Genomic DNA, 25,335 nt, shown 5'->3' on the forward strand with positions numbered 1-25,335 from the left:
ATGAGGAATGTTCCAAAGTAGTAAGAATTCGGAAAGCTAAATCTCTTTCCTATCGTTACAATATGACTATGGAGAACTATCTTATATACAAAAATGCTGAATCCAATGCCAAAAGGGTATTGAGGTCAAAAAAAAGATCCGGGTGGTACAACTTCTGCAGTTCAGTATCTCCGAACACTCCAATTTCGGAAGTTTGGTCTATGATCCGAAGATTTAGATCCTCCTCCAGTTCACCATCTCCTCGAGCGTCTCATTCTAAATGGATCGATGAATTTTTGGACAAAATTGCCCCCCCTTCTGTACCTAACTTAGATGAAATAACGCCCATCTATAATACTCCTATGTCTAATCATTGGCTAGACTCTCCATTCACCTTAATTGAGCTAAAAAATTGTTTATCAACAGTCAAGGACTCATCTCCAGGCAGAGATGGTATACCTTACAGCATAATCAAAAATAGTAATGATAATGTTCTAAACCACTTCTTGAGCATCTTAAATAAAATCTTCCAGACTGGTATAATGCCTGATGACTGGAGTTGTCAAATAATCATCCCTATTTTAAAAACAAACAAATCACCAAATTCTGGACCCAACTACAGGCCAATCGCTCTTTCATCCACCCTCAGTAAACTTTATGAAAAATTAATTAAAAACCGATTAGAATTTTTCGTCGAGAGTAAACAGCTTCTCTCTCCATCTCAATTTGGATTTAGGAAAAAAAAATCCACTCAAGATAACCTTGCCATCATCAGTACTGATATTAATTTATCAATTTCTAAACAGGAAGTTTGTCTTGCCGTCTTTATAGATATAGAAGGCGCCTTTGACAATGTTTCCATCCCAATCTTGAAAAAAAAACTTCTAGGCCTTGGCCTTCCCCCCATGTTTGTCCAATCTATTATTAATCTATTTCTAGATAGAAAAATTTTCATTGAACTTCCAGATATTTTTCCTCAAAGTAGGTCTATTTGGAAGGGTTTACCACAAGGCGATGTATTGTCCCCCTTACTGTATAATATATACACATATGATATGCATGTCGCTATTCCCCCACAAGTAAAAGTTATTGAGTTCGCAGATGACATAGCTTTCTTCTTATCATCCAAAATCATCCCTCTCGCCGTCAAATATCTTAACGAAGCCATGAATGCCCTTTGCACATGGCTCACGTTAAATGGTCTTGAACTTTCAATCCAAAAGACTCAGTGTGTCACCTTCTCAAACCGCCATAAAAACCCCCCCGTTCAAATTTTATTTAAAAATTCTCCAATCCCCAACGCTTCTGAAGTAAAATTTTTGGGAGTAACATTTGATAGGAAACTTAAATGGTCGTCCCATATTAATAATTTAGTTACTAAATGCGAAAAAAATTTAAATATCATCAGATCATTATCTGGCGTTTGGTGGGGTGCTCACCCTACTTGCATTAAGTTGCTTTACAACGCACTTATTCGAAGCCATCTTGACTATGCCTGCCCACTTTTTAGTACTGCCTCAAAAAATGTACTTGATAAATTAGACAAAATTCAATCTAAATCTTTGCGAATTATAACTGGAGCGATGCAATCGTCACCCATCAATTCCCTTCAGGTAGAATGTTCTGATCCTCCTCTTTATTTAAGGCGTCAACTATTTGCTGACAAATTTGTTCTGAAATGTTTAAATTCTAAATGTCATCAGGTTATCCCCAGCGTCTCGTTATTCATTGACTCAACCCATTCATCTACAATCAGAGCTTCAACTAAACCTCTTCCTGACATCTGTAAAAATTTTAAGTCTCTCTCAGAGCTTCACATCATCCAAAATGATCTACTTCTCTTATACAAATTAAAATATAGTCACGTCACCCTATCCCCAACAATAATAGAAGGGATCGGAATCTTTAAAAGTCATTCCAATCTCCCGGCCCGAACTGTCAATAATATGTTCAATGACATTATTTCATCTAAATGGCCCAACTTTTCTCTTCTATTTACTGATGGATCCAAATCTCCCGATTCTCCTAACTGTGGTATAGGTATTAACGTTTACCACAATAATTCTAATGACAGAATATTTCATTCAATTTCAAATCAATTTTCAATATTTTCAGCCGAGTGTATTGCAATAATAGAATCTCTCAAATATATAATAAAAAATAATTTTGAACATTCCCTCGTTCTCTCTGACTCCCTCAGTTCCAGAGGCGGATTAACTGTTGAGAGCGCCCTAGGCAAGCACCTCATCGGCGCCCCTCTAGCGACCACATATTATAAATTTTAACAAGTACCTAAAGTAGCCGAATTTGTAGTTAGGTGGGTTTTACGTGAAAATAAAAATTTCGTGGGAGGGGGGGGGGGGTGGCTAGAGAATTTCAAGAAAATAAAATTTGTCCCGAAAAAAAAAATTCATGGGGGGGGGGGTGGCTAGAGAATTGTTTAAAATTGATGTTTTTACGTGAAAATTATGTTTTTAACTTGACTCTGAAGTAGCCCGACCAGTCGCCTTTTAGATTTTTTCAGCGCCGATTCTCGTTCTGAGTAGCCTAAATGGCGATATATTGCCCTCGTTGGCAACACTGCCAGCTATGTTTTTTTTACATACCAAGTTTCATCACAATCGGTTCAGAAGTTTTTTTGCATGAAGAAGTAACATATACCTATACAAACACATAAATAAGCCATTTCCTTGGAAGTTTTTCTCTATTTAACAACTTTCTTTCAAACATTGTTTTTGTTAAAAAACGTGAGATTTTATCTTCATATATTCTCTTACTCAATGAAAAATCTGCATTTTGATTTTGATTAAATCCATTAATTGCAATGTATTCTTGTGTTTCGTTATTGATATCCCACTTGACTGGGTCACATCCCACGATAAACAGTCTATTTTGCGACTGCCTCACAACTTCTACGGCTGACGGAGTAGGCAGCAAGGACAAATCGTGTTGTTTAGAACTAGTAGGAATTTCACATTGAATAGACTCGGTAGAAGACGCACTGTGAATTGCGTTAGAAAATTCCTAATCATCACTTTTTAATTTAGAAAAAAATGTCTCAATATGTTTCGTATGCTTTATAATATTTTGATTTTTTTCTTCTTTTTCCTTAGCCTTCCTTTTATAAGCTGCACCACTAGGTTTCTTCTTCAATTCAATCATTATTTGGGTAATGAACTAAAACGCAATGTACTAATTAATTCACACAAATACCGCTGCGAGTACGTAGCAACGCCCGCGAACGAATCCACGAGCGAGCGGTCTTCTATTAAAAAATCATGCGATGGAGGCATGGAGGAATAATCAAGAAGGCGAGTATGCTTTGGAAGCTCTGCATCTCTACAGAAGTAAATAATCTTTTATATTGTGTAAGCAGGTGCATACTTACTTACAAAATTAAGTTTATATATATATTTTTTTTAATTCTAGGGGCGCCCGCCGGCGCCCCTTTGTAACTGGCGCCCCTAGGCACGTGCCTACTTTGCCTTAGGGTTAATCCGCCACTGCTCAGTTCCCTCCAAAAACTTAAATCCAGTCCTCTTCTTCATCCTGATGATCACTTTGTATGCCTTATTCGAGAGATGATAGCCTCCATTCAAAGCTCTGGTAAAACTGTAACTCTGATTTGGATTCCTGGACATGTTGGTATCATGGGTAATGATATTGCGGATGCCTTGGCAAAACAAGGAGCGTCCAACCCTGTTGTTACCCTCGTAAACCACATTCCCCTATCTGACATTTTTTCCATCATCAAAGATAGATCCCGCAATGTTTGGTCGGAGTATTGGCACATTGCTAGTCAATCCAAGGGAGCCTGCTATGCCTCAATACAAAGGACTATTCCATCAAAACCGTGGTTTCAGCAATTCCCTCATTTTTCCGAAAAAGAAATTTCTTCACTCATTCGAATGAGAATCGGACATTGTTCCGTTCCTTCCCATCTTTTTAAAATTCACGTCCTTGACTCCCCAGATTGTACATTCTGTGGTCTAGAAGTGGGAACTTTAGATCACATATTTTTTGGTTGTCCCTCTCTAAACAAATATCCTCTCTTCTATCAAGCCTTATCTAAAATTGCCTCCCCTCCATTCAACATCTCATCTCTTCTAAGTCTGAACTCGACTCCAATTTTCATTATAATTTTGAAATTTGCCCATTTAAATAAAATTAATATTTAAATTCACCTTTCATTTCTCAATAATTTTAAATGATGGCCAAGAACACCCTTGAAGGGTGAAAGCCAGAAATAATAAGAAAAAAAAAAGAAAAAAAAACCACCTGACGTCCGTATGAAGAACTAAATCAGTGTGTTCAGCAGATTCACTTCTAACTGTAATTTGAAGAGCCGTCGTTGCAAGCTACGGGCACGGATGGAATTCACAATTTTTATTGCTATGTCCGTAATCTTCTTCATGTTTAGAACTTTTGAACACAAAACTTGTTAATAAATAATGCAATGGAATGAGAAAAACGAAAAGAAATCGTCATTAGCTCGACACAATGCCACAAAACCATTTTTGTTTCCAGTCATTGCTGGTGCTCCATCGGTTGTAATGCACACTAGTTTATATCAGTTTATATATTGGTAGTATTGGTAATGCACACTAGTTTATATATTGGTAGTATTGGTAATTCACACTAGTTTATAGTTTGTTACAAAATTGAAGAAAACGTCATATACATGTATCTTCGCCACGGGTCTGTCCTTTCAGGGGAATCATTGTCAAAAACTCTTCCTTAGCCGACATGTCATTGAATACCATTCGAATGAAAAGACACAGCTGAGCAGTGTCTGTCAAATCGGCGGATTCGTTGAACTATAAAGAAAAGTATGTACATTCCATAATATAATTTTTTAGTTTATCTGCCATGTCCTGGCTCATGACTTCAACACGCCTTGTGATAGTCGGACTAGATAACTGAAGTTCTCTAATAGCAGACATAATCTCTGTTTTATTTTTAAAATTACCAAATATAGTTTCACCCGCTTCAATAAATGCTTCCTTCACAACCATTCCATCTTCAAACTTTTTTTCACCATTACATCTTCAAACGGTTTCTTGTGTTTCGCCAGTACCTATATGAGATATTTTATATGACGCGATCGTTGCAGCTTTTGATTGTTTGGCTTGTCTTGTGAACAAGGTTTGTTCGTTTTTTAAACTCGGACTGACTTGGACCTTGGACTGACTGACTATTGACTCCCATTATTCAGCTCTCACGGCGCAGTATATATATCGGCACTCAGTGGAAAGGTCCAGAGACAGTGCATACCCGCGCTCCGCAGCACGTGGAACTTTCTCAGCTCACAGCGAATATGAAATTCGCCAGCTGTTCCAGAACATTCCGTTCAGTAACTCAGTCCGCTACAAGCTACAAATAAATAATAAAAAGAATGCATGAAAAATGGGAATTTTTTCTCGAGATCGACTCAAAAAGCACTCGCGATCGACCGGTCGATCGCGATCGACCGTTTGAGCACCCCTGCTCTAATGGGTACATGAAATTCAGGATGAGGTTAATTAAATCAACGCTGTCTACACTAACATTTACAATTTTGAACATACGAGTAAATATTAAGTTGGATATAATTCTTCGATCTGAAACTTTTAATAAATTTAATTTTTTAATTGTAATAATAAAATAATAACAATTGGATGACTTGTACAGCGCCGTTTTTGTGCAAAACCACCTCATAGTTTATACACTCAACCGTGTTTAAAATTAATGTGTCTTAAGAATTTGTGTGGAATTTTTTCTATTGAATCTGAATGTATTTTATAATGGGGGGACCAGATCGAGGAGTTATATTCGACTTGACTTCGAACTAAAGATGCCTCTGGAGTTTTGATGAATGAATCCAAGCATGTTCATTCCCTTACTGTAAATTGCGTTTATGTGAGATATAAAGTTTAATTTAGAGTCGAAAATGATGCCCAGTTCATTAATTTCTTCGACAGAGGTAAGGTTGAGTCATTAAGTTCATATGAATAAATAATTGGTTGACTTAGGACGGGTTGTTTCGGAGAATTTGAACAATTCGTCAAATTTCAACGTTCATTTTCGGGTTCTGTGAAAGACTTATTCAAGTTCTGTTTTTATATCATTGTAGACTAGTTGCTTGAAAAAACTGAAATAAAAACAGAACTTGAAAAAATCTTTCACAGAACTTGAAAATGAACGTTGAAATTTGATGAATTGTTCAGATTCTCCGAAACAACCCGTCCTTAGAGTTACACAAAGCACATCGATGGAAGGTATTTTGGGAAGATTTCTTGAGTTGATGGAGACTTTTTAGCTGTAAGAATCATAAACCATCTTGTATCATTTCAGGTACGGGGCTCTGTATGGGAGACAGCGGCGGGGGGTTCGTGGTTTCGGCTAAGGACCTGATGCAGCAGACGCGATGGTTCCTTCGCGGAGTCGTGAGCAACGGTCCTCTGAACGACGAAAAGACCTCGTGCAGGGCTGACACCTATACTATCTACACCCAGATCTTCAAGCTCAGGGATTGGATCCGGAAACAGCTGCGTTTACACTCCTAGACAAAACCTGATTGTTTCTTTTTGGGCTTGTTTCTTTCTTTCTTTTACATTTTTCGATCTGTTTGACTTATCTTTCTTATCTACTTGTTGTTCAGGCAGCAAACTAATTGACAAATTCAATCGAATTCTCACAAAAACAATGTGAATTATTTTCACTGGAAAAAAATAATATATATTATTATATATATATATATATATATATATATATATATTTATATATTATATAAGAAAACATAAAAAGCAATGCTAGTACTAATTGTACACTGCAGTGCATGGAAAATAATAAAACGTAATATTTTATTTTGACTAATGTATCGATCGAAAAATGAATGCTATTTTTTATACATAATAAACAAATTATTTGAAGCTCCCATTTCATTTTGTAATGTGTTAACTCGTCATTATTGCATATAGATAAACCAATGGAAATGTGTAATGGGTAGTGATGGGAATATTCCAGGTTTTTGAATATTCGTTGAAGAGTGTTAACTCATTGTTACTGCATACAATAGATAAACCAATGGAAATGTGTTATGGGTAGTGATGGGAATATTCCTGAGGAATTCTTGGAATTTTCATATAAATGATGAAATCCTCAGGAAATCGTCTCCCACAGCGAAATGTATCACTTTAATTAGAGCATACTGAGGACAGAACCTTTAAGATTTTTTGAAAAATTCGGAATATTACTGAATTAATGAATTGCTCAGCAGAACTGCCAATTGTGTCTCATGTGACGTCACGAGACACGAAAGTTTGCTTTTAACCCTACAGGCCTCGGAAGGACATTACTAGCCACAAACATCATATTTCATTATGGCCTCTGAAGGACAGATCTGATCGGGGCGTCCAGACATTATAAAAGTAGTTTTATATTTTTTCTATAGTGAGATAAATAATTATTCTTCACAGTTTGTATCAAATATTCATACATCATCACATCACAAAAATTGTCAAAGTGTATGATTACGAATTTCGCATTTTTTTATTGACAGTTGAAATAAAAAAAAATATTTAATTTTTTATCGTTCAAACGGTATAAAAAGTGAAGTGATAGTGTTATTACTTATTACTTACACATAAGGAATATGTTTTATAAATAAAGAATTATTTAAAAATGTCGAGTCAAAACGTCCTGATAATTTTTTATGTTTGACATTAAAAAAATATTTTTTAGAAAGATTTTTTTTTCAAATGCAAATGTATTTTTCAAATATAATTTTATCTTGTTTCCAAAATAGTATTTCTTTCAACGCCAATATCAAAAATAAGTAATATGTAGCATATTTTATGTACCTAGACACCTCGGGAGCATTTCGAATTTCCAAGAAAATTCACCATGCGTTGTTGGGACTAATGGCTAAAAATATTTAAAAACCTGGCTTTTTAAATATTTAGGGTTATCCAAAGTTGTTGTTAAAAGAAATACAATTTTAAAAAACCAAATGAAATTATCTTTGAAATGTTTGTATTTCAAATAACCATTCATATTTCTAAAAAATAAATTTTTTATATCAAAAATGAAAATGATAACAAAAAACTTACCAGGATATTTGACTCGGAACGTCCATAATTAAAAAAAAATTATATATTTATAAAACTCTATTCTACACTCATTTTTTTGTATAGGTGATTAGTAAGAAAACTAGCACTTGGCTTTTTATGCCTTTAATACAATAAAAAATATAAATACCTTTTTTAACTTTCAACTATCAATGAAAAAATCTCGCCTATTTATTTCATAAAAAGTGAGAAGAATAATTATTTATCAGTCCAATGACGAACAAATCACATATCTACGCATTGTAAAAAACAAGAAAAATATTTTTTAAGATCCGATCTGTCCTTCAGACTCTGATGTTTGTAGCTAGTTAGTAGTCTAGTGTCCTTCCTAGGCCTCAAGGGTTTTAATAAGATCAGATCTGTCCTTCAGAGTCTGATGTTTGTGGCTAGTTAGTAGTCTAGTGTCCTTCTTAGGCCTCAAGGGTTTAAATAAGAAAAAATACCTACTTTAGGGATTCCCGAATTTTTATTAGGTGGGAAGATTAAATTATTTACTCTTTTATACAAACAATGGGGCTTTTACATAGAATACATAAAATGGATACAATTTTTGCACAAAGGTTAGTAATAAAATTCACTACATATTATTTATAAAAAAAAACTTTTTTTCAAATCCAGAGAGATTGTTTTAACAATACTTGTCACTTTTCGATCAGTTATGGACCAGATGTTCTTGGCTTTAAGCTATTCCATGTTTTAATACCACCATAGCCAAATCACCTTACAAATAATACATTGAAGTAAAATGGTTTAACTAATTACCGGTTACTATAAGATTGGAAACAAATTACACAAAAGTTTAATAAAAAAACTTTCAATTGTAAAAAATAAGATTACGTTTCTCAACAATTGTATTTAATATACTTTTGTTCTCTTTCGTGTATATAATTTTCATTGTTTTTTTTTATCCTGAAATCTATTGTTCCACTTGAAAAACAAAAAAGCATAAAAAGAACAGAAGATATTTCTGAAAAGTTTCTTTAAAAAATATGACAAAAGGTTTTTAGCCTTCGTTTGTTTTTCCGACTTTTCAACATGAACGTTTGCTTTTAAAAAAGGTGTAATCACGATTATCCAAGACTACATAGTTGGATTACAGACTTTCTCAAGGGAAGAACAATTCAAACTTTAGTTGGCGACTCTTCTTCCTCTCCGCACCAAACCAAGTCGGGGTGCCACAAGGATCTGTGCTGTTGCCAACGTTGTTTTTATCACATCACAAATAGTGTTATAAATAATTTTCACACAGATAGTGTTTCTTAATCATGCATACTTTTGTTCAGGGCTTGTGAATTCTTTCTTTTCTGAATGCTTAAGAGTGCAAATTTTGAGAATATCAGTAGTTGCGTTTGGAACATGGGAGTGGTTTTTCTTCCGACAGCCTTCGTTTTAGTATTTTTTTCTGTGAATACCGTCCCGACTGTCTGGAGCGAGTAGCGTAGATAGTGGCGAGGAGAAGGATATGGGGAAGTACCTGGCTATTCAGATTTTGTCGCCAAACACGGCTTAAGCGATTTCAAGCCACGTTTCAATTCTGAATGGTGGTCTTACACCAGAGAGTATCTTCCACTATCCAAATTTACCGGGATTTGAACCCGCGACCTTCTACTTGCTAGCGGAGAGTCTTACTGCTAGACCACATAGGTCATTTTTTTTTGTTTTTCCGTAAATTTTAATCGTTTTTTATGGCGTTGGACTACATTCCTCAAAAGGTTATGTCCTTCGGTTTTAGTATCACGAGCAATTTGGACATTGTAAAAATGTCAGATCTGTGATTGAAGGTGTATGATATTATGTTTTTGGCATAAAGTTTCACATATTCTATTTTTTTTTACATTAGACTTAAACAGGAGGCCTTGAAGAAAATAATCTCCCTCAGAGCATATTTCATCTTTGTGGGATGCAGTGTGCAGAGTCTTTTTAAGGAAAGGAGGGACAGGAAGTTATGAGATAAGTGTGTCCAGGAGTGACGGACGAATGATCTATTCCTCCGGCTGCGACGCAAGACGATGGGTCAAAAGAGACCAGTTGGAGAGGTCAAAGGGTCTCCTCAAAGCAGCCTCTCCCGATCTGGCACGCCACGCAGCTGGTGGGCAGGCGCATCCTGCACACACCGAGACGTAGCTTGACACTTGGGGTGACTTATGGCAGAGGTGTTGTTTATCCAATTAATGGTTACCGGGGCTGCGGTACCCAAACCAGCCTCTCCCGATCTGGCACGCCACGCAGCTGGTGGGCAGACGCATCCTGCACACACCGAGACGTAGCTTGACACTTGGGGTGACTTATGGCACAGGTGTTGGTTATCCAATTAATGGTTACCGGGGCAGCGGTACCCAAACCCGCCTCCCAAATTAAATCTCTTAAAGATTTCATCCGAATTTCGTGTGATTGGTAATTTTAGAATAATCTTTGCCGATGTTAATAAATATTACTTAAGGTTTGAAGAACACGGTTAGTTATTAAATTTGCTGCTGCGTTTGTTTTTAAATCAAGTGTGTAGAATAGTGCTGTATGACAAAAAAAAATCGTACTTTGTTAAAATTATTTAGGGACAAAATTATACAATGTTCTACAAAATCAAACAAAAAATAACTGAATTGAATATATTTACAACAAAAGTAAAAACATATCTGAAAGAACAAAGTGATAGTCAACTTACAAACATTATGAAGACATTGTAAAGACAACTTGAAACTAAATACAAAAGTTTAAAAATTACAGGCCGCCTCAGAACAGATAACCTTAGTGGAAAAAACATGAATTTATACTTAATACTAATACTAATTATACTTTATACCTACATCATGTACAAACTTTGCAATTGAAACTAGTAAAAATAAAAATAAAATTTTGTTGTTTAAATTTTTTTTTAGAACTGATAAATCAGCTACCATTTGCCTTTATTGCAACTATCGAAATGCACATTGAACGGAGTTGTTGAATTTGAAGGAAAGATTTATTTAAATTTGTTGTATTTATTTATTTAAATACAAACGGCACGACATGTGCCATAAACATAAATATAAAAATAAACTTCACAAGTACAAGGTATGCAAAATAAAGTTTAAAGTTTTCAATATATTATGTACCATAAATGTATAGATTATATTGTGGGTTCCAAATCTTCAAATGGGAACTCCTGGACACGACTAATTCGTAGAACAAAACCAAGGATGCTTTATTATATCCTGTGAATGAGTCAATACGATCAATGAATATATATTTACAAAAAAAGATATAAATTTGTTTTAGACTACTTTAATTTTAATTGTACTCTACCGGTTTCGGAAGCACTCTTCCTTCATCAGGATAATATTAAAACTAACCTGAATATATGTTTATCTGTATCGGTTTTACTGACAGCTTATTAAATTTTAAAGTGTTCTTTGTTTTAGGACAACCCGCAAATATCTCTAAATCAAGGTAAGTAAGTCATCGTACATCATTCTTCTTAGATAATTTATTTTAAAATAAGTAAATTAACGTTCGTGTTGACTTTCCTCCAAGTGATAACATTATTACTATTTTTAAATAGCTGCACAAGTTGAACATTCGCATTTCTATTTGAATTGATGATAAACTAATATTTACAATACAAGGTTCTTTTATGCATAGCACAAAGGATAACATATTGTTTTTAAGCAATAGTTACCAACCTGAAACACCAATATAATTTAAAAATACATGCCCCCTACGAGAATTGAACCCGAAAGAATATATCCAATTTGGGTCTGTATTTCCATGCATAACTGTGTTTCAATATGATTACGATATTCAAATGGGATGGCGAAATACAATTTCAGGCAAGTGCAAGAGAGAGAGACCACGTGCTTAATGGTCTAGAATTAAATTCTACTAATAGTCTATCCCGGCACAACAAACAAGTCATCGAGTACACCAAAGATATTAGAAGAACGGGATGTGCTATGAGCAGTTCATACTGTGTGGAATTGTTTTGCCCAGTGTCGCCGGTTTTGTTCACCAATACTACTGCACACCTTCGCTTACGCTAAGGTATCAGCACTAATACATAGAACAGATTTCTGTGCGTACACGTCCCGTTAGTATTCAAAGTACCCAAATTAGGTAGTACTCCGCCTACGGTCCGGCGGCCAACATTGCATATCTCGTTCTTCTAATATCTTTGGAGTACACAGATGAAACTACTTTGTAGTGAGCATAGACATTTAGTAAGCCTTATTAAGTCTACCGGTGCGCCTCTTGGAGGAATCCGCACATTCAAGGAAATAATAAACGATTTTTTTCGAAAAAATTACATCATAATGTACCTTATGGAACGGAACGGGAATGGTTTCTTACGATAGGAGTCAGGTTAGTACAAAAAAGTTCTGCCGACTGGCAACCTGGACCATTCGCGGGCAGCCGGATTTAAAGTTGGATAAAAATAGCTAAATTTTACGTCATCGAATACATGAATAAGGCCAACGAATAACTGTAGTCTATATCATCCCATATTAGATCACTTAAATACAATATAGGATTAGTTTGTAGTAAACATTTATTAGATCACCTAAATACAATATAGGATTAGTTTGTAGTAAACATTTATTAGATCACCTAAATACAATATAGGATTAGTTTGTAGTAAACATTTATTGGATCACCTAAATTAAACTATTGTAATTACATCCAAATGATCACTGCAACAAAATGCAATTGACCTAAGTGATAAAGGAGCATTTGTCTTATTAGTTAATTTAAAGGCGCCAAACCATTTTTTACTTTTAATTTAGGTTTTGAAACAATCATAAATTGTTTACCAGGTGCGGCCATGGATGTATTTTTCACATTTGTACAATACAATAACAGTAGACATTATACTTAGTGTTCTTCAATATAAAAAGTGGTCAAACTTAAGAATAAAAAACGCCTATACTCTCAACGCCGCTGTTCAAAACACAGTGCCTTTTGAAATAAAATGTAGGTTCCTTGTGACCGGTGACGTCACACAGACACAGATTTGGTACGATATGAGGTGACACACAAAATAAAACTTTTTAAATTGTTTTAACTAATACTTAATCTAATAATAACAATAAAAACCACCTCGATTCAACACTTATTTTCTTCTAAGACACCTATCTTCCATATAATTTTGAAATTTGTCAATTTAAACTAAATTACTATAAAAATTCATCTCCCCTCTCTCCACAATTTGAAATGATGGCCTAGAACACTTTTGAAGGTAGAAAGAGAGAAAAAACAAATTTACTAGTATTTTGGTCAGAAGTAATTTCACTGAAATAATGAAAAAAAAACTGGAGTTCTTAATTCACAATAAAAGTCTACTGTGTTTTGTTGTAACCTAAAAGAGCTATCAGACAACGAGAGTCACAAGAGTTATAATGAAGATGGTATTGAAATGTCATTATTTAGTGGTCTACTTCAAACTATTTTAAGTGCCTTAAAATCCAGTACCGCAGTTTGTACACTTGGGTGAAGGATGTGTAGGTGGACCAGCACTCGGAACTGCCGTTGCTCATTGGGCCGCTGCTAACAACTCCGAGGAGGTTCCATCGCATCTTCCCCATCACAGTCTTCTCCGGGGCCACCAGTCCAGCCCCGCTATCCCCCTGGCATAAGGTAGTTGACCCTGAAAAGACAGGCAAGGAATTAGCAATTATAAACTTGTGTCAACAATTGTTTTGCAATTGGCACTGTCTAAGTCTGTCTCCACCCTGTCACTGTCTCCACCCTGAGGCCCTGAGAAAAATCATTTCACTCATGACCTCTGTGTCATCTTTATGGATGATTTAAAAGGTTATTTGGAAGTTCTGGGAAAGAAAAGGGAGTGAGTGAAAGAAAAATGAGTGAGTAGGAATCTGGGAGTAAGTGTGACCAGGAGTGACGGACGTATGAATTCATCCCTCCCACTGGGGTGCAAGACGATGGGTCAAGAGAGTCCGCTTGCACTATAATAGTCACTTAATTGATTTTGTGAATTTTAAACGCTATTATAGTTACAATTATTGATTTCATAAACTTTATGCACTATTATTTTTACAATTAATTTCACCACGTTATGCACCGCTATTGTCACAATTGATTTCATCACTCTTCACACTATTTTAATTATTGATTTCGTACACTTTCTACACTATTATAGTCACAATTGATTTCACCACTTTATGCACCGTTATTGTCACAATTGATATCATCACTCTTCACACTATTTTAATTATTGATTTCGTACACTTTCTACACTATTATTGTCACAATTGATATTATCACTCCTTGCACTATTTTAATTTTTGGGGATCAGTGGAGAGGCACGAAATGAAAGGCGGGTCGTGAACGTCACTGTGTTTATTGAGTCAGTTGCCGAGACGAGGAGATGGTGTAGGACAAATGTTGAATACTCCGGTTGCTGCGGTGATGTGCTAGTCAAGCGCGGGTCAGTGAGTCGACGCCGGGCGCTGGTGACCGGGAATCGTTGACTGTCAGGCACTGGCGATCTGGGGAATCAATACTCAAGTGCTGACGGAGGCCGAAGGTGCGGCGGACCTCGTAGGCAGTTGAACGGGAGCGGCGTAGACTTATAATATTGATTTCGTACACTATTGTAGTCACAATTGATTTCATCATTTTTTACACTATTATAGTCACAATTAATTTCAAACACTTTATACACTATTAAATTCACAATTGATTCATATACTTTTGATTGTTCAAGCCTTTTTTTGCTAGTTGGCAGATGCTCCCATGCATTATGCGATCCGTCTGAAGCAACAACTAATGAAATTTGTATTTGAATATGTTTGATAAATTTTATTAGAAATAAATAAGGAAAATTGAGTTTTCTTGCTTAATTTTTTTGCCACTTAATTTGTGCATGTATAATATAACTCACTGTCAAGTCAAAGCATTGAATTTTGTGGTATATGCCTAAATGACTTTCGACAGTCAATACGCAATGTCTAATTTCTAATGCCCTTTGAACCATCTTCATGCTTTGACTTATTATTATCTCCCATTCTTACTTTTATTTTATTATTGTCATTGTTATTGTCTTCGCTCCTCATTTATATATGCTCTCCTTTCACTGTCATCTCTGTTTATAAAACTTATTCGTGTAATTAATTAATTTGGCTAGTGTGTGGTGCGTGTACTTACCTGTATAACGGCCAATAAATGTGTATAGTGTAGGTTGTGATAAAGTGAAACAGATGTAATTGATAATTTAAGTTTATTGCAAACACGTTACACTATTACACGATTTGAATATCAGAAGGATTTAGTAGGAATCAAGAAATGTCGACCGCCAAGGAAGATCAGAGAAACAGGAATGCTCGTCGGTAATGAATTGGCAGCGAGCTCTGTTTCACGTCGGGTTGCCATCCGTGAAACAGTGTTTCCGTATTAAAATATTATTTTAGGCTGGCAGACAGTTCTTGCCCCCACATACCTTCCCCCCAGTGTCAACGATACATAAAAGAAAAAAATTAGGGGTTCTAGAAAAAATATATACATATCACAAAATTTGCATGACGTCGGTTACATAATATAAACAAATTCGGTGTGTGACGTCATCGCAAAATAACATAAGCCTATGCGTTCAGAAAGATATCTCTTAAATGGTGAAGTTACTTTATGAACAATACATTTATATGTTTGTGAACGCATAGTCATGAACAAATTCCTAATAATAACATTATTTGAAAGTTAAATCCTTTTTTAAAAATGTGTTGATATAATTACATGTTCGGAGCATGTACTGCATCTACGAACTGTATGTTTTTCTTGGAGCATTTACTGCATCGACAAAATTTTACATTTATAATTGGAGCATTTACTGCATCGACAAAATTTTATATTTATAATTGGAGCATTTACTGCATCGACAAAATTTTATATTTATAATTGGAGCATTTACTGCATCGACAAAATTTTACATTTATAATTGGAGCATTTACTGCATCGACAAAAATTTATATTTATAATTGGAGCATTTACTGCATCGACAAAATTTTATATTTATAATTGGAGCATTTACTGCATCGACAAAATTTTATATTTATAATTGGAGCATTTACTGCATCGACAATTGTATGTTTTGTATTTATTTTCAAAACCAAAAGTTGCAAACAGAGTGCATTTAATACTTTAATGTTTGAAAACAATAAATGGTATTACAACATTTGACACAAGTGGTTATTATTTAACTTATCTAAACCTTTTTATATGGTAATGCATCTACGAACAGTGTTGTCGGAGCATGTTATGAAATTAAGCATAAGTTAATTATAAAATAAAAAGTAGGAATCTATTTCCATTTGTATATATTTTTAATAATGCGTCTACAAACAGTGTTCGGAGCATAAGTTGTCAATTATTGAGTTATTTTAAAGTTGATTATTCTAAATATTATTTATTACATATTTAAATAACTACAAATTTGTCTTATAATATAGGAACATGATATCAATTTATAAAGTATGAACATAAGTGTTTCTTCAATCTTTGAACAAAGTGAAACGACTATTAATGTCTCTATATTATAAAATTATTTATATCCGTGTTATGGAAAAAAAAGGTGTAAAAAAAGAAAAAAATACATATTTAAATGTTTTTGTAAAAGTACATTTAGCAATAGCATGGCTGTGAGTACATAAATCTAAATCTTTATTTTGGAGGTTACAAGATAACTAAAAATATAACAAAAAACAACTGTCATATGTTCGTAGAATGTGTTTGTATAGATAATATTATCAAATGGCTATGTTTTCTTACGAACAAATGACAATGGTTCAATTCTGTAAAAAATTAATAATAATACATATAGGTCTCAACGACATGTTACATCAGATGCGTGATCAGTACATTTGATTTAACATGGTTAAAAGCATTTATATTTGTAACAGAGTCATCACATATAGTGGTAAGTTATTTCTAAGCAAGATTTATACAAAAGTTGTCGCATATAGCGGAATGGATAATTATCCTAGAAAATATATGTATATGAGTTTGCACTATAATATGGTAAGTTAAAAGTTAGCTAGGTAACTTTGTGCGATTACATGGTATCACTTCATGGTTTTAAAGGATGAAAGTATTTACCGTAATAAGGTTTTTTATAAAATTGTAAAAAACGTGGTAATTTGCAAAGTAATTATAATATAAAGGTCAGGTTTTCATCAAGAACTTGAACGCTTAAATATTATGTATGTAACATTAATTTAGAGAATATAATTGTTGGTATAAGGAATTCAATCTTTAAATCGATAGCAAGAGTAGATTCTTAATCAATGTTTCTATCATGAGTTGCAGAAAATTTATATGTAAGAAAAGTTGTGTCTTTTATGCATTAGTATGTACCGTAACTTTTTGGAAAATGGACTTGACGACCTGATCTTGTTGTTGTTTTTGCTTCAGGTTGGTCTGGAACAGATGTGTGATTATCGCAAGGAAGTCTTCCATTAGTTAGTTCGGCTGGCGAACATTTCAATTCCTCGCGAACAGTAGATCTCAGGCTGGTAATATAAGTGGGAGGGTTTCCATCCAGTTTTGCTCACCACTTGCCATGAAAGATGCTTTTAAACTGGTTATTGCTTGTGGGTAATACGCGGTAGTCGTGCTGAGAGATGATGTGACATATATAGAATTCTCCGGGTGCGGGCGATGGTTTGCTTTGCGGTTTGTTGGTCAAGCGCGGGTCAGTGTGTCGACGCCGGGCGCTGGTGACCGGACTCGATGATGATCAGGCACTGGGGAAGAACGTGGTTCTTCAAGTACGCCAGTGCTGACGGAAAGGCCGAAGGTACAGTGGACCTTGCAGGCAATTGAGCGGGAGTTGTTTGGACCAGTGAGGGTGTTGCGTGTCCTCGTGGTGGTCGCGATGTATGGATGAAGCGCTGGTCAGATTGCTGGAACCAGGGCGTTCAGATCCGATGTAGGCTGGCCAGGGATGAATCCCGGGACCTGGGCGCTACAATGATGTCCCGATGGAGTCCATGAGCAGAGCCGGGAATATTGTCCTTCGCGCGATGAAGATGCGCGGGTTATTGCTTGTGTTTCTCTCTAATTGTAGACGGCTGATTGATGACTGGTTTGATTTGTTCCATTTGAAAGGGAAGCTTTAGTATTTGTTTTTGTAGGTAAAATACATGATGTACATCTGCTTCCGAATGTCCTGCGCGTTGGTCTTCCATATTGTTCGACTTTTCTTGTGAAATTGTTGCAGGTTCTTGAAACGATGAAGGTATGTTTGTTTCTTCCGATGAGGTCATTTCCAATAATATGTTACGGGTATGTTTGTTTCTTCCGATGAGGTCATTTCCAATAATATGTTACGGGTATGTTTGTTTCTTCCGATGAGATCATTTCCAATAATATGTTACGGGTATGTTATGCAAGACATAAAAAATCCAAAAAAAAAACTAGAGAATACTGTGTAAGAATCTATTCCATCTACCGGATATCTTAGCAAGTTATTAGCAAGTTCGCGTTTGTATTGTATTTTAGTGAAGACGCAAACCGCGTCACGTAAGTTATTGTGAAATACCGATATGCAAATATGGCGCTATTATTATATAGTGCAATAATAATTTAAATTTGTTATTACAAAATAGTATGATGTTAAATTACCTCAAAGTAAGGTTTGGCAATTATTGGACAATAACCTTAATATCACTACAATAATGTACATCTAAAACATGATTATGTAGGTATGCTGAACAATTCATTGTTTTGCAAAATGGCAATAAGAAATCGTGATATAGGTTACTTGATTGAGATATGTGGGTAGGTTGGCTTGTTCAACTGCAGGTTGTCCACGTGGATTGTTGCGTCATCTTCCTTGTCCGGGGAGTAGATGCTGCCGTTGTAGGTTGTAGTGGGTAGGTTGTAATTCATCGAAAGATTATGATGCCATGGTTAGCCACGTTGTTGACAGCCTGATTTCAGGATCGTTCTCACTGAAATTAATTTTAACACGCACTTAATTTTCATAAAAATAGTAAAACATTTCAAGCTAGGGATTGATTGACAAAATAGGGTATTGATGGGAACTATACCACGTGTATATTTCCTTAAATTACCGGGACATTTACTAGCATTTATATTAAAAAATTGATTTGTAAGAGATATATGAATTGGATTTTACTTACTGATCTTGCCCGGGATTGCTGTTTCTCTTTTCTGATCCTTGGCCGTGACGGAATGTTGCAAAATGATTTTAAAATACTAAAGTCGGTATATTGTTCTGAGTCGATGGGTCACCAATTTGGCTAGTGTGTGGTGCGTGTACTTACCTGTATAACGGCCAATAAATGTGTATAGTGTAGGTTGTGATAAAGTGAAACAGATGTAATTGATAATTTAAGTTTATTGCAAACACGTTACACTATTACACGATTTGAATATCAGAAGGATTTAGTAGGAATCAAGAAATGTCGACCGCCAAGGAAGATCAGAGAAACAGGAATGCTCGTCGGTAATGAATTGGCAGCGAGCTCTGTTTCACGTCGGGTTGCCATCCGTGAAACAGTGTTTCCGTATTAAAATATTATTTTAGGCTGGCAGACAGTTCTTGCCCCCACATGTTGTTAATGGACTATTTGTCCGTAAATAAATAAATAAAATAAGAATATCACTTTTACATCGTTTGCCAAATATTATATTGACCTATCTAACACCAACCAGGTTAAACCTTTCAGCTCCAGAGTTAATTCAAATTAACACGAATTTTGTGAATTTTACCGTAACGGTAGTGATATAGAAAAGCCATGTAACTGTTTTCTTATAGCTTGTAGTCTTTTCTGTGGTGTCGATTTTTTCGCTCGGTTGAAATCCTTATTCCCGCCACAAACACGATAAATATTTTGACATCTGCCGATTGTGAGTTTCATCGAATTTCTGCCGTCATTGATTACTTAATATAAGGATAGATATCAATATTTACTACTCGAATTACAATTATTTTAGAACATATAGATGGGTTCTATAGTAACAACATCAGTTCAATTCGCTGTTCACAGTCATTTGCCAGAATATCGTAAATGAATTTCATTGTTCATTCAAATTAACACTTTTAGGGACGCGCATATTGTCGACTAGTATGGCGAATTTTTAAAGATTATCTTAGATCATTTACTCTTATGCTATATTTATTTTGCCTTACTATTTAAAAAATACCCTCTGACGTCCAATATTAAGCCAAATTAATGGCTTAGTGGCTCCATAACTTAAAACATAAACATAAACATAAACATAAACATAAACATAAACATAAACATAAACATAAACATAAACATAAACATAAACATAAACATAAACATAAACATAAACATAAACATAAACATAAACATAAACATAAACATAAACATAAACATAAACATAAACATAAACATAAACATAAACATAAACATAAACATAAACATAAACATAAACATAAACATAAACATAAACATAAACATAAACATAAACATAAACATAAACATAAACATAAACATAAACATAAACATAAACATAAACATAAACATAAACATAAACATAAACATAAACATAAACATAAACATAAACATAAACATAAACATAAAAATAAACATAAACATAAACATAAACATAAACATAAACATAAAACAAAAACAAAAAATTGAATACCGAAAAATTTCAAATAATTATATATTTTATATATGTGGATCTAATAATGCAGGTGTGAAAGGGTTAACACGTGACAGACGGTAAATGGGGGTGTTTATTGTTTATATCTTTACACTGAGTAGAAAACTTTAACAAAATGAAACAAACACTTAGTTTTAAACCACTTTATTTCGAGTTATAATATAATAAAGTGGTTTAAAACTAAGTGTTTGTTTCATTTTGTATAATGTCAAGCCACAAAGTGTTTGCTTTCTTCGATAAGAAAACTTTAACTTATTCTAATTAGTCAATTCCATTAGGTGTTACATTACATATTTTGTCTTGCGTTTACTCATTGTCAATAACAGACATCACCAAGTTGATTTTACTTTGCACCCTGAAATACAGATCTCTTTATTATCTTTGGGTCTAAAACACAATTCTATCGATGTATCTCTTCAGTGGAAGGAACAGTTAGATTTTTATAAAGCTTTCGTTTCCCAAAAAATTATAAAACACTAGATGAAGTGTACCTGGCATCGCTCGGAGGTATAAATGATTTAGAATAAAGTTTTGACCAAACATAAGTATTTTTATTTTACCGTTCGTAAGTATTTGTTTGTAACGAAGAAAGAAACATTATTTTTATATAAATATATAGATTTACAAACCATTGATGTATCCTCCGCACAGCTTTTCTGACGTAAGGAACCTCTCGAATCCTAGCTCGGAGTATTTATCCCGGCATTGGGTGATATTGACGATAGGAAAAGTCATGGATTTCAGATTCTTTGACGGTTCTCCCGTCTCCTCTCTGCCCCAACTGAAGACCTGTAAATTGCGGTCAAATTTGTCTTTGTCTTTGGACACGCACTTTTTAACGAATATTTTTTTGAAATGACCCTCGATTGAATTTTAATTGCATTTTAAGAGGAAACGCAGGCAATTTTTACCCATTTGAAACATATTCCTTTATTACTTCTCTGGATTTTGATTTGGACATTTTTTTCAAATACTATGTCAACATCGACCACTGGAATGTCAATCTACGTTTTCTTTTTTGATTAATTTCTTCTTAATAGAGTTGGACTTTTAAAAAATTCTTAAAATTGCCTGGTTTGAACGCCATCAACAGACTTTAGTATATAAACTTGAAAAAGTATCTAAAAAACTGTACAGACTTTAAATAATGTCTTCCAATGCAGTTGGTGAAACCATCTTAAAAATCAGTCCAGTTTTAGTTGAAAAAACAGGAGAAGAGAAAACTTCAATTTTTATGATTTTATTAAGTGTAATTAGCCTGATGTGCAGTTGTCCCTTTCGCTCAGTAAGAAACAGCAACAATTTTGACATTTTGTATATTTGAATAATGTACATATTTTTCGAATTTTGCCGCACCCTCGTTTCCTCTTAACAGTTAATTTAATTGTATTAGGAACTTGCAATAAAACACAAAGATTGCAGCCAAAAAAATACATTAAGAAAATGAAGATAATGTTTAAAACCGAATTAGCCCACAGCACTTCCCCGACAAGGAAGAAATCCTGGGTTCAATTCTCAGTTGAGACCATGAAAAATTTGTCTTTTGCCGTTAATATTATTGTCTTCAATGAATAAATAAGTAAACGATTATATTTGTAGGAATTTTTCAAATAAACAAAATACTATTTAGCAATGTTGTTGACTTCGATTGCCAACTTGGGTACGGGAAGGTTAAATTAAAATTGCTATGTGACTCTACAAAGAAATGTTTTGACCTTGGCAAGAAAACCCTGCTGGGTTTGATCAGCGTCCAAATAAGCGTCGTAAAGGTTGTAGCACACGGGGTAGAGAGAATCCGATAAAACAAATGGCGTAGTCAGTTGTATCAAAGCTACGTCACCCTGGTGATTTACTTCATCGCCTCCGTAGTCCTCGTGTATTAGAATCTTGGTCACCTGGAATCAATAAATATATTATTGAATTAAACAAATTAAAACATTTTACATATTAATATTTTTAATTAATAAATGTAGTTAATACGCAATACATCATTGAAGAAGAGAATAATATTTGGTTACGACAATACACATTAATTTACACATATATACTAGGGCGGAACGAAATATTTTTTTTTCTAATTCTGATTTGGAATAGATGTATTTAGTTGCCAATTGCCATCAATTACCTCAATTAAAAATATAAAAAATATCAGACAACGGTAAGAGCCCCCGCCAAGACATCGAACATTAACAAAAACGACAGTTTAGGGGATATTTGCGCGGCCTAGAAAATAGTACAGAATTTATTAAATTAGGTTTATTTTATTTAAAAACATATTCAAATATAGTTAACTAGCTATTGCAATCAAATATTTCTTTATTTTAATATACTTTGGCGCTGTAACAGAGGTGCAAAGTGCGGGACGAAGCGGAGAGCGGCACCTGACAATCTACGAAATGCAGTATTTTGTTTAAACTACTGTCGATAATTGTCTCAGGTGAAAGGTCGCGCGTCAATTATATTCACGAGTACTTATTGATAAACGTTTTTTAAGTGAATTAAACTGATTTCTAGAAGACAAAATTTAAAATGTCCGATATTTGGTGTAAGTGCAGAGTTGAAAGAGAATATCCTACCTACGTATGAAAATGTGATGAAATTCTACGAATGGGTTAGACAAGACTTAAAAGTAAGGAATAACACAACAAAAGAACCTACGTATTTGGAAATTGCCGTAGTAGTTTGAACAAAAATTGAAGAATTGTGGATAAAATCTTCGATTCCAATTGTCACACACAAAATAATCTTAGAGTTACTAAAAAGTTATCACTCGAAGTGTTATAATTTGAAAAAGTCTTTGAAGAAACTTAAGGAAGAAAAGTTAGAAGAGTTCAGAGTACAGAGTAGAAAGATTTTTGACATAGCTGCAAGTAAATGTCAAGAATTTGTAAGCTGTACTTGTTTGAGAGAAAAAAAAGTTCCAAAAGAGGAACAAATGTTTTAAGAAGACCAACGCACTAACTGACTAATGGCTTTAGGAAGAACTGATCTTATCCATAGTAAAAAATTGCTGAATAGAAGATTACGTACTCTCAAACAAGAAATGAGGCATAATATATAGGATGAAACTAAGAACAATAAGGCAGAATGAGACGCGAGCAAATTTTAACCGAAGAAAGAGTAACAGAAATTCCTTCATTATATTTCGATGGAAGGAAAGACAAGACGGCTAAAACTGTTTTCAAAAGATCGAAGAGGCTTAGAGTGATTGTACAAGAGGAACATATTTCGATTATAAAAGAACCAGGTACTGTTTATGTTGGGTAAGGGGTTCCAACATCGGGCAGTGCAAGAAATATTGAAAGAGCTATCCACAGATTTTTAACGACTGAAAAGATATCACTAGATGGTTTAATGGTTGTTGGCTGTGATGGAAAAAACACAAATACAGGGAAAACAGACTATCTCGACCATTGCAATGGATCATTTGTCTCTTACACTCCAATGAGTTACCATTGAGGCATTTGTTTACTTATTTGGATGGCCCTACTGCAGGACCTAAATCATTTGCAGGTCAAATTGGTAAAGCATTAGAGATTATGCGAGACGCTGCCGTTGGCTAACTTTGAGAAGATAGAAGGTAAACTACCTCCACAAATATCCACAGATCTCAGTACAGACCAGAAATATTTACAAGAAATTACTACTGCTGTCATAAATGGATCCTGGTCTCCTGGATTTATTAAAGAGAAGCCCAGGTAAACTACCCCATGCCCGCTGATTGACAAGAGCTAATCGCATACTGCATTTGTATATTTCTACAGAAAATCCACAGCAACATCTTTTGACTTTAGCAACGTTTGTCGTATAATCATACGCTCCAGTCTGGTTTACTATCAAAACACATTCATCCTGCAAAGATGGTTCAAATCATTTATGGAAGCTCATTAACAGCACTAGATATTTGTCCAACCAGTTGTTAGTGATAGTGGACCCTGTTATAATTTGTAACAGTTACTTCGCTCATCCAGAAAACTTGTTGTTGAGTATGATAACAGATTCACGTAAGCACATTAGAGAACTCACTGCAAGACGCATTTTAAAGGCTCGTCAAGTTAATAAAAAATCTGTTTCGCGCATTTTTGAGGTTACAAAAGTGAACTTAAATGCATGTTCTTACATAGACATGATTGACTGGCAACAAAATATATACGAACCCTCAATACTGATGAATATTTCCGATGGTCAGTTACAAGATCTTATTGAAAATGGAGAAGATACATTGTTGAAGTTTATGAGACTGACTTGCCATACCCAGGCTGTGGAAAGATTTGTGAAAGTTGTGACAGAAGCAGTTCTAAGTGCATTCGACAAGATAAGACGAGAGGGATTCATAAAATCTAAATTAGCATCTCGAAAACTCATGCCAAAGTTTGAACCTAAAAATGGTTTTTTGCTATAAAAAATGATTTTATTCATACCAAGATAACTTTCTTAATCTGTGTTTAATTTTGAAAAAAATGTTTTTATTAATTAAAATCTACTTTTATTTTATCATTTCATGCATAACATATTATATTTACTTATTATTTTGTTTATAGGGTGTTTAATACAAAACGTCTATAAAAACTTAAAAAATAAAATTTCATGTCTCTGGCGGGAC

General features: G+C 34.4%; 2 protein-coding genes across 2 annotated transcripts in view; one reads left to right on the top strand and one right to left on the bottom strand.

Moving 5' to 3' along the window:
• LOC149410005 (mannan-binding lectin serine protease 1-like) overlaps positions 1 to 6,890 on the top strand; it is a 37,134-nt gene extending 30,244 nt beyond the window's left edge. The window contains exon 9 of the mRNA XM_089648929.1: positions 6,313 to 6,890. Within this exon, the coding sequence (XP_089505055.1) occupies positions 6,313 to 6,524 (212 nt within the window). The 3' untranslated portion in view covers positions 6,525 to 6,890. The remainder of the gene's footprint in view (positions 1 to 6,312) is intronic.
• Positions 6,891 to 13,122: 6,232 nt separating this feature from the next.
• The window catches only part of LOC149410006 (ovochymase-like), a 63,669-nt gene continuing 51,456 nt past the window's right edge, over positions 13,123 to 25,335 (bottom strand). The window contains exons 17-19 of the mRNA XM_089648744.1: positions 22,448 to 22,627; positions 21,362 to 21,521; positions 13,123 to 13,704 (exon numbers count right to left, since the gene is read on the bottom strand). Of these exons, the coding sequence (XP_089504870.1) occupies positions 13,502 to 13,704; positions 21,362 to 21,521; positions 22,448 to 22,627 (543 nt within the window). The 3' untranslated portion in view covers positions 13,123 to 13,501. The remainder of the gene's footprint in view (positions 13,705 to 21,361; positions 21,522 to 22,447; positions 22,628 to 25,335) is intronic.

Source organism: Hesperophylax consimilis, chromosome 28 (assembly GCF_061612785.1).
Source record: "Hesperophylax consimilis isolate HC1 chromosome 28, BYU_Hcon_1.0, whole genome shotgun sequence".
NCBI classification, from domain to species: domain Eukaryota; kingdom Metazoa; phylum Arthropoda; class Insecta; order Trichoptera; family Limnephilidae; genus Hesperophylax; species Hesperophylax consimilis.